At 37.9% G+C, this 18,305-nt stretch overlaps 1 protein-coding gene across 1 annotated transcript in view; it reads right to left on the bottom strand.

The window, feature by feature from the left end:
* The window catches only part of STK31 (serine/threonine kinase 31), a 35,083-nt gene that overhangs the window by 5,625 nt on the left and 11,153 nt on the right, over positions 1–18,305 (bottom strand). The window contains exons 10-22 of the mRNA XM_010007648.1: positions 17,798–17,957; positions 14,262–14,384; positions 11,554–11,733; positions 9,003–9,119; positions 7,862–7,981; positions 7,225–7,356; positions 6,111–6,212; positions 5,103–5,183; positions 4,620–4,745; positions 3,799–3,924; positions 3,444–3,530; positions 2,495–2,644; positions 217–342 (exon numbers count right to left, since the gene is read on the bottom strand). Of these exons, the coding sequence (XP_010005950.1) occupies positions 217–342; positions 2,495–2,644; positions 3,444–3,530; positions 3,799–3,924; positions 4,620–4,745; positions 5,103–5,183; positions 6,111–6,212; positions 7,225–7,356; positions 7,862–7,981; positions 9,003–9,119; positions 11,554–11,733; positions 14,262–14,384; positions 17,798–17,957 (1,630 nt within the window). The remainder of the gene's footprint in view (positions 1–216; positions 343–2,494; positions 2,645–3,443; positions 3,531–3,798; positions 3,925–4,619; positions 4,746–5,102; positions 5,184–6,110; positions 6,213–7,224; positions 7,357–7,861; positions 7,982–9,002; positions 9,120–11,553; positions 11,734–14,261; positions 14,385–17,797; positions 17,958–18,305) is intronic.

The following is an 18,305-nucleotide window of genomic DNA, read 5'->3' on the forward strand; positions in this document are numbered from 1 at the left end:
GTACAAATTACACTATATATTTTACAGAAAAAAGCACTGTCTTTTGCCCATAATTGTAACTCCCATTCATTCCACACTTAGCAGTCAACTGAAAATATCAACACTTAGTTCACCAAGATGATTAAAGCAGAAGTTGGAGATGACATTTACTGCTCATTATAAGCCTGCTACAGTTCCACAACATTACTAGAAACTCTCTCAGAAGCCATAACATACCCAGAACAGAAGGCAGCCATAAGCATACATATCAGAGGCTGGAGAAGCTGGCTGTCCCATTTTTAGTTCAGGAGCAACTAAGCTCAGGGTACCGACAACCAGTGTGTTTGCCACAGCACGTTGTTCCTACAGGGAGAAAAATGGTACCTGTGATTTCAATCAAGACCAACAGCACACTGAAGCAGATGTACCTCCTTCTCCCTTTTATTGTCAGAAAATTTTACCATACAGTTCTGTGCTGACCTAGACCAAAATGTAAAATACTCCTTTACTGATCAAAAAAAAGAGGTATATAAAGGAAAAAAGATAATGTCACACATCTGTAACCTGTAACTGTAATAAAAGAACAGGGATGGCAGATTTTACTCAGTACTAGAACTATCAAAACTCCTAAGTTGGTAAAGAATATATATCACAAAACTTCTCAAATTAGAAAAAAAAAAATCACATATTAAAAGAACTTTGGCACTATTTTGAAGAACTTTAGTTCTCAAGTTCAGTTCTGACAGCTTTCCTGTTTCCTCTTCTCTGCCTTTATGGTCTTTACCTGAAACTAGCTGCCTCCTCCCTCCTTTTTCTTCCAGCATATTTTAGGGCTGTCTACTAACAAAATAAATTATAAGCTGAGTTTCTAACATTCTCTGTGACAGTGGCTGGCGCAAGCTATAGCCAAACTGGAATCAGGCTGAGAGAGTCACTGTTGTTCAACTGGAGAAGAGAAGGCTCTGGGGAGTAACCTTTCAGACCTTATAGAAGCCTTCCAGTACCTGAAGGGGGCCTTACAAGGAAGTCGGAGGGGAACTTCTTGCAAGGGCATATAGTGATAGGATGAGGACTAACAGTTTTACGCTGAGAGTCAATTTAGAACAGATATTAGGAAGAAATCATTTACTGTGAGGGTGGTGAGACACTGGAACAGGCTGCCCAGGGAAGTTATGGATGCCTCATCCCTGGAAGTGTTCAAGGCCAGGTGGGATGGAGCTTTGAGCAATCTGGTCTAGTGCGAGGTCTCCCTGCCATTGGTAGAGGGGTTGGAACTAGATGGTCTTTAAGGTTCCTTCCAACCAAAATCTACAATTCTGTGAAGAAGATTAGTCTCCAGATTGCTAAGAGTCTTTGGTAACACATCAGTTACCAGCTTCACTCATGTATTTGTGATCATGCAGAAAGTACAAGCACTGAGCTGCACTGACTCCCCTACAGAGAAGGTACAAAATGGACCCAGGCTGTGAACCATGGATGGAACCTTCCTGCATATAACATGAGTTGCTTATCTCAGCACAGCCCATACATGCAGGGAGGAGTAAGAAGAGGGATACTCTACATCAGCTCTTGCAATTTTCACAAGCACACCACCTGTACTGAGTATGACCATTCAGAAAATTCTGCTGTCAAAACTTTTTAAAGCATGTCTCTTTAGCATGTTGAAAAATCAAATTCATTTCAAGGGAAGCACATCTTGTTGTCCAAACAATTTGACATTCTTCATGAGACTAACAGATAATGCATTTCCAAAACAGAAATAAGGGTTCTCAATGAAACTTCATGTTTTCTATATTAATATAATGATATACTATAGTAGTATATAATACTATTTAAAAATTTAAATAAGCATTAAGCAAACCTCTACCACAAAAATGTTTGAGCTCAAACAACTTGAATTTAGAAAGTCAAAAGGTCACTACAGAAGAGATACCATAATTGGAGACTTTACTACATAAACACAACAAATAGTAAAAAACCAGCTTGTGTTCTTAAAGAACATTAGGTTTTCCCCAAAAACAACTATTAAAACCTTTACTACAGAAACTGAGGACTACATGAGAAGTACATATAACTACAGGTATATGTAGGCAACATAAAAAATCCTGTTCTAAATACTGCAACAGATTAAAACACACATTAGAACACTGTTACCTACCAAAACAGAAAGTCAAAGACTTTGTAAGAGCTTGCTCAGCCCTTCAAACATGAGTTCTTACTCTCACCTCTGACGGTGCTGATGACCATTAAATATGCAAGACAGACAGAAAAACACTACTGCATCTTCTCTTCTTTGTTCCACTATTTTGTTTAACCAGAGCCCACATTCAGTAATTCTTTCTTTTCCTGTACAAGATTATTCACATTTCAACAAGACTCAAGCTGCTCAATTATTCAGAATATGAAAAAGGAATCTCGTTGCTAAGCACAATCTTTATATTTTACATTGCCTACAATTGTCTTTTTTGATACATAATTCTGACTAAAAGTTGCTTAAAAGGTATCTTTTTTTTACCTCTGATTTTGTGAATTCAAAGTCTCCCACAATTCCGTGGTTTCGATTCACAGCAAAAACATTCCTCCCATGCAGAGATCCATGTACTATGTTAGCTCCATGCAATGTTTGTAAACCTTGGGCCACTCCTTTCATCACTTTTAATGCCTCCTAATGATTTAATTTGCATGTTTATTACAAAGATAGATATGGAAAAAACAAAGCACAGTATCAAGTAAGTTTCTATCTAGAACTAAGACTTTAAGATTTGTTCACAAAGTTCATGCCAATCCTGTTTTATGAAGTATGGATTAATTCCCAGTAAGACTATTATGACTTGCACAGCCAGGCAGGGGATTAAAAAAATGCAGTGACTGATTAATAAATCACTAACATGAAAAAATATTGGAGGGGGAGGGAAGAGAAATCACAACAAAATCTGTGTGACAAGTAGGTTGAAGTCCAGAAATGCAAGCTTCAAGTCACCAAACAGAACTAGAGATTGTGCTGGCTTCTAGCTACTGCTTCTTTGAGAAGGGATGACTGTCCAAACTGCCTATATGCTGTGTGGGAAGCCGGGCAAGGAAAAGGAGGGGAATGAAGTGAGAGAGAAGAGAGGAAAAAAAATTACATACAAGGGAATCCTCTAAAACTTCAATACAGAAATGCCTGCCCCTCAACATCCAACATGTTCAACTCTGGGACTTTTAAAATGTACTAGTAATCCAGCTAAGGCATCAATTTCATTAAATAAAAAGAAGTATATGCACACAAAATCTCTTCTCGAAAACTAGTAACTACTGCCTGACCAGATGCTAAGAATGCCAGTCAAGCTAACCTGGCAACTTATTACAGTCATTATCAGCCACCAAAGGTCATGAAACACCATCAGCCTCATAAGATACAGCAAAAAAATTTCATTTCAAAACATACAAAATAAAATGCTGATAGCCTAAGCAGTTACACTTACTTCTAAAGTCAAAGGTGTATCAGCCTGTAAAGCTTCCAGACTTGCTCCTGGGTAGTACGGAACCATTAAATACACCAAAGGATCAGACTTCAACAACAACAACAACAAATTAAAAAAGGAAAAATAGATTGTTTCACATATAATGAATATTGAGATGTTTAGCATATGTTAGATGTGTGATAAATCAATTAATTACTTATTAATTGTCTACTAAGTAGACAGTTTATCTAAACTCAGAAAGGAAAGATTTTTCTGATTCAATATCCCAAATTAAAGCATTTAAAGCTTTAGGGTTGGGCCGACTGCAAGTCTTCCAGCTGAAACCAGAAGTCAAGATCATCAATTTAAATCTTGCCTTGCAGAAAAGAAGGAACAACAGTTGTAATAATCCAGATTTATCCTTCTGCTGGTGCCAAACTCTGTGATACTTGGCAACTCGTTCTATCACTTGAGCCTCTGAGTTTACATCTACAGAGTATCCCTGAAAAACAAAGCAGATACTCAATTATTACTCCTAATGCCTGTAGCATTATTAATTTTAAAAAATAATAATAAAGAAATGCATATTGTTAGATGCCATCAAACAACTTCCTCTTAAACTTAACAAAAAACTAAATTCCAACTGTCACAGCTGATTCCTGTATTTTCTTATTAACTCTTAGAAAGTGCACCAACAAAAAGCGAGTGTGTCTCTAATATGATAGTTAAATAAGCCAAGTCAAAAGCAAGAAGAGCATTTACAACCATGCCTCTCACACCACCGCCCCTGGTTTCCCAATTGCTGGCAGATGGGTAGAGAAGCAGAACAAGGGAAAAACAGCAGTTCCTGAAATTTCTCAGTAAAATCATCAGGCAAATAGGCAACTGTAAGAAGAGACAGGAATAAGGAAGAGAAAAATAAGTCCACCAGACACCAGAAAGAGCAGACAGAAGGGAAGCACTGTTCACTACAGCAGTCCTCAGAAAAAGTGAAAAAACTCAGTAAGCAACATGGAAGCAATCCAAAGGGAAAATAATGCTTCATATTCTACAGATCCTAAGAAAAAAAATCTGCCCTCAGAAAAGCTCTGTTAAACACAGGGATATCAAAGGAACAGCAGAGTTCACTCAGAATCTGCAGGTTAATAAGCCAAGGCCTCACCTGCAGCACTAACTGAAAGCCAGTGCCAACATTACCTTTAAAAGAACCTTCTGGCCCTGAATTTCTGAACACACTAAAGGTCGCTTCATGCTCAGTTCCTTCATGGGCTCAGCATCCAGAAGGTCTCGGTCCAGGCTGCAAGTCAGAAGTCCACCAGAGCTCTGAAGCACATGCACACAAATATCCAGGGTAAGCACATGATATTTAACAGCTGATAAGACTAAGAGTCTTTGACTACCTCTCCTCTTCCTCAATTAACTTATCAAAGCACAAAGCCTGTTGGGACATGTTAAAAATTTACAGCATCTGCTACTAAAAGGCTGGCCACGACAGGACAACTAATGAAATGCATTCCTTGACCATCTCCCAGAAGACAGAGCAAAGGAGGAAGACCCCAGCAAACAACACTCAGGGTATATGTCCCCAAAATGACGAGACTGCAGAAAATTGTTGGTGGAAAGCCTTGATAATGCCCAAAATAATAACTGACAGTGCATTCAAATGCAATCTCTGCTTACCATATAGTTTAAAATTCCTGCTTCTGGATAAAGAAGTGGTAATTCAGGGAACCATTTCTGAACCAAGTAAGTAAGCTTCTCCTAAATGAAGGAAACAAGACCCACAGCTTCAGGTCACTAGTCTGACATAGATACACACCAATACCTGCAATGCACACCCAAGCATGTTCAAATGTATGGTGACCATGACTGTACCTCCTTCAGCAACACCATTCAAAGTAACACTGCCATTTGTTTTGTGGTTTGTTGTGTTGGTGTTTTTTAAAGAAAAAAAGAAAACCCAGTACACACAACCAGACACAACATGAACACACCAGTTCAATATGGACAGATTTTTGAAAGTTCTGTGGGTGGGCAGTGTTAAGGCTCCAAACAGCTCATGCACTATCACAGAAAACATTTTATATTTTCTTAAGGAGGCTTTTTAGTTTGCTTAAACTTCATTAAAGATAAGCAGCAGAAAACAGAAATCAAGTCATATGCATCTTCAGGCCCTGCACAGCTGTAATGCTGCAAGGTAACTCACATACAGACACCAGGTCTGCAGAGGGAGGTGTATCACCACCACAAATCTTGGTGCTCTTCTACTTGCTCAAAAGGCAATGGTTTCCGATTTTCCCCTCCATATAGAGGATTTACAGGACTGTTTTAACCTCCTTATAAGGAAACGGTTCCTCCCCTTGCAAGAAATACGGTCTTTCTTCAGCAACTGAGCTTACACTTTCACCTGTCACACTACTGGATTGAGAACTACAGCTCACATTTTGATTCTCACCTCAGACCATTATGCAGACAGTAAGGGGGGGAAAAGTCTGAAGAAATTGTGTTCAAATACACAAAACTGATCAACCTCCATGCTTTCTGCCATAGCTTTCATCAAAAAAGGGCCATCTTAACATTCAGCACTATAAAAATAACTTTTTTTATTTTACCCAGAGCACATATTAAGGAAATAAAATGCAGATGTGCCTCATACAGTTTTAGTTGCCTAAGTAGTTTAATGCTTACATATTCTTCTTGTTCCTTGGATATTTCCTGAAGAATCTTATTTCTCAAGTCAGCAATTTCCTCTTTTATTCCTGTCATTTCATACTCACTGTAATCATCAGACTGTATTAGGAATAACAAAGTTAGTGTATAATTCTTATTCTGCTATTATACCAATGGTAACCTACTGTATCATGATTAAAAAAACAGCTTACATATCACAGTCCTGGAGTTGAACGTATTCTCAAATGCGTATTTTACTCAGTCTCCTTCCTGGAATCCCAAGAGGAGGGATTAGGTCTTAAGAACTAATAACTGAAAGAGGTGTTCCCTTTATTTATGTAATAGACTAAGTATTCTAGTCCTTTGCCTACTTGTTTCCTAAATCAAAGAGCAATTTGGTTTTTTCAATTATCTTGTCACAAATAATCATAACAGCAACACCATTTATTTACCAGCAACATCAGGCTCATTCACTTTTTTCTCCAATGAGCAGGCCTTTTCCCCATGTCACCTCATTTTTCAAGAATCCTCTTGCCAATGGATTTCATTACTGTGTCTCATTTTTTAAATTCCACTTGGAAGCTTACTGCCCCTTTACAATTTGTAAAGAGGGACATGTGCAGGTTTTTTTTTTCCTTAAACATGATCAGAACAATTACTGTGCTATAAAACAAACAGCATTGAAGCTGGGCTAATGTTTACATTCTTTGTACTTCTCTGAGGGGTAATGGGGATCCCTAAAAACCAGAACAGACATTGACTTCTGTCACAAATGGGGAGGTACATGCATTATTAACAAAGTAAAAACCTAATATAACCACACAACTAGCTAAGTAAAAAAAGCTGGATAAAACTGTGTTATGAACAGCAACCTGCATCACAGGGACTTGGTTAAAAACACAGTGCCACAGCTGGGAACTGAAATATGAGTGGCTATGTACTGACTCTTTTTTAAACTTCTTAAGCTAGGTCTCAGGGGCTTGTAAAACTTCCACAGCTAAAGGCAAAACTGAGGTGAGAAACCACAAACTGTTTCAAATAGTTACAACTTACTTGGAACAGACAAAAATCATATCTCTAAACCAATTAATAAACAACAGACAAAAACACCAACACTGTAACGTTTTCATACTTCTTCAAAGTTGTTCTTTTCAACCAACTTCCACCTTAACTGGGCCTTTAAGCTTTTCACCGTTTTCTTAATTGATAATAAGTTGTTAATATCAGGTCTTCTATTCAGCCACTCCTCAGCCTGTTTTTTGAACTAGGAGGAAAATAAGAGTTTAAAAAACAAACAACCATAAAATCAGAAAGTGTTCAAGCATTCTATTTTAATATGTTCAATCCAATGCATTAGAGAAATTGCCTGAAGCCTATTTGAATTCAGCTTTTCAGGGTCTTTCCCCACAGAGAAAGATTTTTATTGTGTTTCATTTTAATTACATCAACAACCTTCTGGAAAACCAACATTCTAATTAAAGCTCAGTCCCCTGAAGTTACATACTACTAATTCGTAATGAATGCAGAGATTCTAGCTTCCACTGCTTTACTTTTTTTAAAGAAGTATCTTCGTATTTCACTGAAATGAAGCACTGGCTGAGGATATGTACAGCTGCAGTTCTCAAACTTTAACCCAAACAACTTCTCATCAATAAAATACACCTAGAATTTCCTTATTAAAAGGAGAGGACATTTTTCAAAAAGAAATTATGTAGAAAGGATTACTAGTATAGATCAGCACAACAGAAACAAATAAAGCACAAACACACCTCAACGCTGGCCAAGTATCTGTCCTGTATTACAGTGATCATACTTTGCTCCTGAGAAATTTTATGTAGAACTTTGTTGTAAGCACTCATAATTATTCCCTTCTCTGCTTCATCATGCTCCTGTATTCAATCACACAGAGGGAGATTAAAGACTGAGAATTGTTATTCATTTATACACACCAATGTTTAAGATGCAAAACCTTTACCAAGAAATTCCACTGTTAATGGAAAATATAATTTATCAGATTTTTCTCTCTCATCTTAAAGAGATTCTAAAAGGCAAGTTGGCTCATCTAAGTGTTCATCCAATAGTTTCAATAGAATTGGCAATTTCATATTACACAAGCTATGAAATAATTTTTTAAGGACAGCATGGCTAAATTGCTATGAAGCATTGCTCTAAAAGAGGGTCACTGGTTCAATCACAAAGAACAGTCAGAAGCAGACTGAACTACTGGTTGGTTTTAATATAAGTAATTAGAGGACAACTTCAGCTTTTGATGACATGACCATTCTCTGGCACAGTAGGGTCTCTTACTGCAGAGACAATGAAAGTACCTCAAAGTGTTAGCAAAACAGAACTGAGGACATCCTTATCAGAAAAGGTGAGTAACTGGGAATAAGGCTATCACAAGCATAGGAAAAGATTACCAGTAAGGCAAGAACACTTGTCCCATGCAGAATAAATGTGATGAAAAACTACTCACCTCTTAAGACAGAAAAAAGTAAATTTATCCACACACATTCACTCAGAGAGGTAATACCATTATTTTCAACAGAAACTTACTTTCCATCACCTGGATTTTCAACAAAAGCACCAAAACTCAGTACCACTCAAAGAAAGCTTTTCTACACATAGACCGGAAGAAGCAGTTTTCCCAGTATTTCTTAGTTACGCCAGTCAGTCATACAAACAGCTAAATTCCTGTAATCCAAAGCTGTCCTCTGACCTTCTCCTTGGAAAACACATTGTCTCGTCTCTGGGGAGCAACCTGAGTGACTTTCTATCACATTTCTAAAAAAAATATGCTGCCTTGTAGCAAATAAACTCATCTGACACATTAATAAAAGCTTTAAACTGAAATAAAATATGTATAAAATATATAAAAGTCATGACACAGTAAGCATAGTTAGAACTTACTTTTAAGTCAGTATCTAGCTCCTCAGAAATAGCCAACTCAGCCTTTTTGAGAATGTCATCTGCATTGCCAACCACTTCCTCTAAATCTGAAGATGCCTCTGACATCAGGTCAAAACACTTTAAAGAGGAAAAAAAATAAAAATCAGCCTTGAAACTGAAAGTAAGAAGTCAACAAGCAGATAGCAAAAACAGGCAAGAAACACAAAGAGTTAGCACTATGGGAAACGTAATCAGGATTTGAGTTAGATCTCACTTTCACATGCCTCCAACTTGAGTGATAAAACGATGATTAGAACACTAACAGAGTTAAGATTCAACAGGCAAGAAGAAAGTTGATTCTTGCCTTAATCGGGTTTTATTTTGCAAATCTCATTTTTATTTTTACCCAACATGAAACAGTAGAGAAATCCCAACCTGTCTCCTATTGAGTTTCATCTCAAAAATTAACACAGTGATAAACAAGATGCTCAATATGGCAGTTTCACTATCAAGTGGACTTCTCCTTCCTATACAGTACTACCTGAGATAAAGACACATCCTGAGATCTACTGCACAATTTATCAAGGGTGAAATAAGGTTAAAGGTTTCACCAGGAAACCTTAAGTGTTTTCACAGAACTCAGAAATAACAGAGCTTCAAGATATGAGATATAGCATGTGTCAGAGAAAAATCAGTAAGATCAGCTTATAATTATATTGAATATTGCCAGCAACATTTTGTTAGTAGCATCTGATACTACACTGGCAATCAAAACTAAAATGAAAATATGGTCCTGTATTTAACATGCAAGATAAATAGTCATAATAGAAGCCTGCGAACCCCGTTAACTCACCCATCAAGCATGTGTATTCCACTAGAGATTGGGAAATATTTTATTGCTTTAACCTTAAAGGAACTCAAATTAAAAATTCTAACAGTGCAAGTTCAAACAGTATCTTTCTTCCCAAAGCCTGGAGCTGCATACTGGACAGAAGCCATCCAGTCTCTGAAAATTTCATTGTCTATCATTGACTCATTTCCTCTTGTAGATTTTGATCAATGCTGAATGAGTTTCATTTGGATTCAGAAAGAGAGGAAGAGAGGTATTTTGAAAATAAGACGAGGGGAAACACTTCAAAGAAGCATTTCCTTTACATGATTGCCCATACTTTTTTCAAAAAAGGAGCTAGAGGTTAAATTGCAACAGAACAATTGCCTATCAAAAGCTGAAATGATTAAGATGGATAAAAGAAGATTTCTTCCTTGGGCTACCTAGCAGTGCTTTACCAACCCATGCCAAAAGTGTGTACATTTCCTATGTCTCTGAACTGTTTGCAGAAAAGTTCCAATTAGAAACATCACTACACTAACAAACTTCAGTCACTTTCATACACACAGAACAGCACTCTAGATCGCATTCAGCAATCACAGACACCCACCTGCAGGTTTGTTTGCCCCCTCCAATAACTGACATGAATATAAACATCTGCAAGTAATTATATTAATTAACATCATACTGCACATGACATGCATCAAGTGTACACTGCTGCTGAACAGCATTTACTGCCAGGTCAAGAACAAGTGTCTGGCCTAATAGTGTCTGGCCACAGTAAATGCACACAAAATGCAAGGGCAGAAAACCTATTCACTATAAAAATCCAGCCTTGTGGATTATGTACAATCACATGGTCAGAAAGGTTATGCAGACACAAACTGAGAACATTTACATGCAAGTGCAACAAAAAGGAGATCAATGAAGTGGGCCTGCAGGAATGGAGGGAGAGCAGCTTAGTCTTCCCAGGAAGATTAAGAGTCCTGAACTGAGCAAGAACATAGATATTAAGCACAGAAATAGGAGAGACATTAAGTTAACATTCCTCATTTGTGCATTCTTTACAAGCAGAACTCAGTGAATGGTAACCCACTTCCATCATTCAACATATTAGAATGGTACTGCAGAAAATACTGCAGGACATGAAAACAAAAGCGGACAATTTATTTGTCTGAATTCTCCGCACTCAGCATTTCAATTAGACAAATAATTCTATTACGTATTTGTCTTCAACCTGTACCTAGATCATGTCAAAATAATCTGGTTTCTAGCTTCTTCTGGGTTCTTCTTTGCAGTGATCTTTTATCACTTCTTTCAGTAGACCTTTTGAAACAGAACCTTTTAAAATCTGAAGTCTTTCTAACCAAGGGCCACTTGAAAGGATTATTTACAGCATTTTGGTCATGAAATTGACAGATAGAGCACACCCACACAAAAGTTACATTGCATAAAAGCACTGATCTTTATACAAAAGATGTCCTTTCCTAAGAAAGCATAAGCTCTGTACACTATACTTAGTGTACACAAAGGTACACTAAGAATAGAGATAAATTAACACTTTTCCCCAACACATTACCCTTCCCTCTGTATCAAGGCACTGTCACCCAAGGCCACTGCTCACATGCACCATCTCCTTGCCATGGGTAGCTGTCCCTACTCATGCCTATTCTTCCCAAGCTAAACAGACAGTGTCATACTTCATCTTTTCCACCAACAAGAAAGACTGACTGTTCGCCTTACCTTTGTGGTGTCACTGAACCAGTCACCAAGAATTTGCAGAGCTTTGTCTGTATTAATTCTGACACTAATTAATTTCTCCATTTTAAGACTCTTCCACTGAAAGAGCTGTTGAAACACCTCCTCAGAGTCATCTGCTTCAGAACCTTGACCATACACCATTTGCAGAGAAGCAGACAATTCCTGTGCATTATAAGTGAATTAAAAAAAAAAAATAACAGGTTTGCAAACTAGAAAAATGTTGTGACAGCATACTTTCTATAACAATCAAAACACTTAAAACAGAAGTAGTTAGCACTGCCTGCTGGCATAAATTATTTCTACTATAAAAGCCTCTCACTCTGTATCCTGTGAAGGATATTCAGTACCTGAAGGGGGCCTACAGGAAAGCTGGGGAGAGACTTTTTATAACGGTATGTAGTGATAGGACAGAGGGTAATGGCTTTAAACTGGAAGAGGATAGATTTAGGTCAGACATTAGAAAGAAATTTTTCACTATGAGTATAGTGAGACACTGCAACAGGTTGCCCAGGGAAATGGTGGATACCCCCCTCCCTGGAAGTGTTCAAGGCCAGGTTGGATGGGGCTTGGAGAAACCTGGTCTAGTGGGAGATGTCCTTGCCCACAACAAGGGGTTGGAACTAGATGATCTTTAAGTTCCCTTACAATCCAGACCATTCCATGATGATTCAACTTTTCTCTCAGATCTAGGGGCAGTATGTCTACCAGAAAATACAATGCAGAGAAGAATCTCACACAGAAATCACAGTCTGATTTTTCCCTTCAAAAAAACATCAAAAGAAGAGACACCACAAAAAGGTGAAGAATGTATCACATCCTATTTCCAAAAATAGCAACACTACTTACACCAGAGGAATATCTGCATGCGTTCCAGACTGTCCTCAAGGAAAAAAAATCAGGTAAGTTACATCCTATTTCTCATCACTTATTTTTCATACTATACAAAATTCCCTGGAACTTTAGCAACTTCACCAGCATATGGATGCAGGAACAGGCTCCAGAAGGATAAGAAATTACCAGATGAAGATGGCTCAGTGGCCTACATGCATTTGACCCTGTTCCTATCTCTTATCCTGGTAACTCAAAGGGAGCACAGAACAAGGTACTACACGTGGGGCAAAGGAAACGTGCTTGCAGACAGCCAACACAGAACAGCTGATACAAAACAACTGTTCTTTTCAAGCCCTAGCTTGCTTTAGAGTAATTTAGGTATATGCCCACATTCCTAGCCTTCCTTTTAACCAATACAGTATTAATGCTTGGAAAACATGGAGCTCACCAACTGTTTATTTCAGTACTAGCTAGTTGGACCCAGCTGTGGCTGAAGCTGTTTGAATTTGTGGTTCAGGCCAAGAACAGCTCTCATGAGAAGGTATGAAACTTAAGTCAGAAGAGATGTGTGATGCAGAAGAAGTTTGCCATACACAACTTCAATGAGAGGGGCATTAACTCCTACGCTCCTGTTCTTCTGAGACGCATTGGAAAAATGTTGATTTCTCCAGGACAGCACAGCATGACCTCTCCAGCTCTATAAAATTACAACCATGTTTCTTATTGACATTCAGTAAAAACTTAGTTCTGCTTTCTTACTTGGAAAAATTATTTTTATCTTCTAGCTTTGAATACAAGAGAGTACCACCAACACAATTATGCTCAAGCCCAAAATTCACTTGGCAAACCTAGCTGCATTTCAGTACCCCTTTGGGTATTTTTTAAAAAACTTAAAATTTCACTGCAGCATGACTACCTAGAATATGCTTAATGCCTACCATCTAGTGGATTAGCACAGCATAATCTTTAAAAACACACCAAGAAAAAACAACCACGAAAGAGAAAAACCCCACACTGACAAACCAAAACTTCCCTCTGTCTGAAAGAGCAGGTTCCATATGGGACCTCCACTGATAGAAAGCCATGAAATGCTACCCATTCAGAATCTTTTTTAATTAGACATCAACATCAGACTAGAACCAAAAGGTAAGCATATCAAAACATTTTTTTGAATGGCATTGTAAAATAATTCCTTTAGAAACTCAGTAAGTAATTCCATGAAAATGTCAGTGCTTCAATTTACTAAATGTTCTAACCTTATACAAAGGCTCAGCCTATAATCTTTGTGGTTTTTCAGAATAACCTAATGTCATATGTGTGTGGACAAATACACACCTGAAATTTGTATAGACAAGCTGCCAAACTACTGTCAATGTTTTTTTCTCCTCTCCACACACACTTGCACAGTTAAAATAAAAACAAGTAATATCTATGATGTAAAAAAAAAAAATATATTCTATTAGCAAAGGCCAGAGACAGCAACTTGGTAATACTTCTATTGGTGAAGTCCTCTTCAGAAGTTCTTACTGCCCCTACAGAGTGTATTTTCCTGTCTACTTCCCCACTTCTGTTGTTGGTTTGACTGGGAGGGACAGAGACTCTTGGTATAATTATGTGCTTCTCTACTGTTTAACTCTGACCTTAAAAAAAAAAAAATTTGAACACTTTACACTTTGCTACACTAGTTCAAACTACAAAGTCTTCTTATCAGAAAGGGCTAGGAAAGTGTCAGAAGTGCTGCTTAAAGCTTCATCTGCTGCTGTTGAGGTTTCTGACTATAAGATGTTTAACATGTATGAAACACCCTCCACAGGTTCTCAGTGTTTTGGAATCACTACTGATAAAAGCAAGCTCCTTACCTGTAATGTTCTTGAGCGTTCAGAAAGGGGCAGCTGATCCGCTTCTATAATTAATTTTTCCACAACTGAATACAAGTTCTGCTGCACCTCATCTCTCTTGGTAATCAGTTCATCTCTTTCATTCTATGCAGAAGTAAAAGCAAGTCAGCAACTCTCACACAAATGCCACATACACAATGTGGAAAGTGATAGAAAAAAATACATTAATTCCTAAAAAGTATGAGTAATACAATACATGACTGAATAGGAATGAATGAAAAGACAAACTTTGGTTTTAATCTCATACTTCTATGACCTAACCAAGTCACCTCCACAGTGTAAGCAAAATGCCTACAATAGCAGACAACTGAAGAGGTTTCTATATGACTGTTAGTAGAACTACCCCAAACAACTACCCATCAGACTCAGTCATACCAACTGCTAAGCTAGTTTACCATCTTGTTTCTGGTAACTGTAGCAACACTTATGAAAGTCCACTAAAAACAGTATCTGTATAGTGCAATCATCTCATCAATGCTTTCTCCCGTTAGTGTGATTTAATGGCCTCATAAGCAAGAGAAGAAAATTAACCTCCCTCCTCTACAGATAAGTTCTAACCCATTTTTAGAGTTTATTTCTACTTTTGGCCCCAGTTTTTGGCCTCCTTTAGTTCCATTCACTACTGTGCAGTATATAAAATAGCTAAAACTAGCTCTGGCATCAGCATCCTCATTAAACAGCTCTATTTATTCCACCCTCCCCCATTTTTTTTGTTAAACAAGCAACTGAAGCCCTTTTAAAACCATTGGCATGATTACTTTTCATCCTTCCCACAGAAAATGCTGAATACATACAAAAAGTCTCCAGTAAGTTTCTAAATTGAAATAATAAATTAAGTGTCACATCCATAAAACACTATTTACAATGTCTGAAAATTCAGAATTTTTATTACATCCTATTGAGTATCTGCCTACACGGCTATTAGTGGAGCTTCTAATAATGCCTGTTTTTCCATCTGTAAAGCCACTATGCTCTCAGTAACATTTTGTAGGAGAGCTGGTTAAGTGATCAGCACCATTACCTTCCTATATGGATACAGAATTTACATAAAATTCCATGATTAGTTGTGAATATATTTCTAAGCATTTCTATTCCAGAAGAAACATTGTTTCTACAAGCACATCCTTTCACTGTGTGTATCCTGGACATTTTTTGTATTTGAAAGCACAGTAGCCAAGATTCTGTGGCATGTTACAGCACATGAAATAGGTATTTTAATATCAAAATGATTCTCAAAGAAAACAAAATTAATCATAGAATCATTGAATGCCAGGTTGGAAGGGACCTCAAGGATCACCTGGTCCAACCATTCTAGACAATACTATAGTTTATATGAGACAGCTCAGAACCCTGCCAAAGTCACTACACTGCACAATAAAACAGGACATCTCTGGTACTGTACCTCTAGCATGATGACACCAAAATCCTTGGTCTGTACCCTTCACCTACCAAAGTCTTCAAAATGCCTAAGAAAAATTCCACAAGAGCCTTGTGTTGCCCTGTTTCCAGCTGCTAAAAATTCACCTTGAAAACTAAACTAATTCTTCAGGGAGCTCTACACTTCCAAACATATTTCCCCTTGTGCACCCTGTGCAGCACTCAGGCACTCTTAGGAATACATGACATCTAGCAGAACTCTTGTCTTCTTCATGTTTCCCCATTTAAATTACCTGTAACACTACCACTGACAACTTGCTCTATTCAGATTGCAGGAATATTTTTTTTTTACAACAACTGCTCTTGTAAGTCACAAGATACCCTGCCATTGTTTATTTACACCTTAACTTAGGCAACCACAAACAATGTCAGAATGGGCAGGGGGAACTCCAGAAGCATTGCTGACTTCTGAACAAAATGAGTTTTCAAGTCATGTAGGAGGCCACACCTTGTTAACACAAAACAGAGGACTACACAAACATGTGGAGCTGAGTGCTGTAAGTTCAATTCTAATATTCTAACAGCATAACACACTACAACACATCACGCAGACAAAACTTCACTATTAGCCATTCACAACTGAAACAGGTGTCTGAAAAAATGTCCAGACTAACATTTTCAAAAAAAATTAGTCCATAAGAAACACCTCATGTGCTCTTTGAGAATGAAACCTCTTTACATGACGCATCTTGGGAAAGAATGCTTCTTATTGGGGTTGGCAACTCAAAAAAAATGCAAAACACACCCAGATACATCTCAAAGACAGCAGAGTTATCATCTCCCTCTACTGAATAAACACTTTGGGATTCCTAAGTCACACCACTGTATCTGCATCTGTCCTAACTCTTGTCCGTGTTTAAAGTTTTCTTTCCTCTTTGTCCCCAGTCCAGCTGAATCAAAGTAAAACTGGATGAGGGTGTCAAAACACAGTTCTACGATGACTTTACTTATCTGCTGTTGTTCAACAAGGCTTGTAGACCTGCTTGATCTTAATCATAACATATATTCTCCAGAAAATTGCAACTGGTACTATTCATGTGGGATCAGGAATTCCCCAAGCAAAGTCTGTACCAGAGAATCCCTAAGCATCCCTGGCTCCTGGATACCTCACAGTCTAGCTATTCTTCTATACATCACTCCCTTATACAAGATGCAACACTAAAATATCGTCTGCTTATTAACACTTATCTTAATGTTGTCAAGTTTAAACATCTGACTTCGTTTTTAGAAAACACAATTATTTATTTTTACCTACAGCAATCAAATGATTGCCATGCTATGGATATTTCAATACTCTTCCCTGCACGAGCAACAAAAACAGAACTTACTCGGGTTCTCCTCATGGCTCATTATTTTCTAGTCCATTTCACGAGCCACTGAATTCAGTGTAATACAGTCTAACGTTTAAAACGTTTGGGGTTATATTTGGAAATAGTCACAACACATTTGCTGTCTTTCTCCCAGATGCACAACTACCAGCCCTTCCCTGCATTACCACGATGCCTGCCACTGACCCGGGAACCTTCCCGTTCCCAACAGCAGCCTCTCCACACATCTGAGATGCAGCACACAGCTACCAACACAGCCATGCCTGCATACCCAGGCAGGCTTTTTCAGAGAGGTTGCACTAGATGGCAGCTTTCCCCTATACAAGTCCATCTTTCATAGCGGCGTTTGCCTACCGCTCTCCCCATGCCTCCCCATACGAGGGAAGCAAATCCTAAGCAGTGGCAAGCTGCTTTAACAAAAGGTTTTAGACACTGCAGCTGCACAGCTGAAGCGGTTTCTAATTATTACAGAATAGAAATGTTTCAGTAATCATGTTCTGATTTCCTTATATTTCTTTACAAAATCAACAGTGTCAGAAAGTCTAGGTTTAACACAAAAAATAGCCCTCCATAAATGCATCAGTTGTGGCAACGGCAGCAAAGCCTCTGACATCATCTAGCAAAGGACTGGTGTTTCCATGCTTTCCAGCTACACTTGTAAGACTAAAATACTCTGTCAATAGGTGTTAAATTAACAGCTCCCAAGAAAAAAAAAACATTATTCCAACCTACCACATTTTTGCATAACTTAATCCTCTCTTGAGCCAAGTCATACTCTGTCCAAACCTTCTGCAATCTTCCCAAGGAACACGGAACAGTGAGACATTCTTTAGTAACCACTTCTATGGCTTCTAAGAGCTGTGCCTCAAAACGACTGTTCTTACTTGCATGCCTAAGTTGCAAGGAGGAAACAACATTTTACCAGGATTTTTCTTTTTAGAGAACCCCAGCAACTTAAAAATCAATGCAATTCAGACTCCTGTTTTGAGATATCACCTGCTATGTTAATAAATTTGTTTCTTTCAAAAGGTTGCAGCAGCAAATTGTCTCGTTCAGCTGTTAAATATCTTTTTGAGGAAGGAAGGACCAAGAACACATTCACTGTACCTCAGTATTGACAAGGCTGTACCTGGAAATTCTCTCCTGCTTTTAATTCCCCTTTTGTTCTATATAACATCCCTTGATTTATTTTTTTAACTCCTCTTCCACAAACACATACACCGATACATATATATTCCTT

This window comes from Chaetura pelagica, unplaced genomic scaffold, assembly GCF_000747805.2.
Source record: "Chaetura pelagica isolate M959 unplaced genomic scaffold, ChaPel_1.0 scaffold10, whole genome shotgun sequence".
Classification (NCBI taxonomy): domain Eukaryota; kingdom Metazoa; phylum Chordata; class Aves; order Apodiformes; family Apodidae; genus Chaetura; species Chaetura pelagica.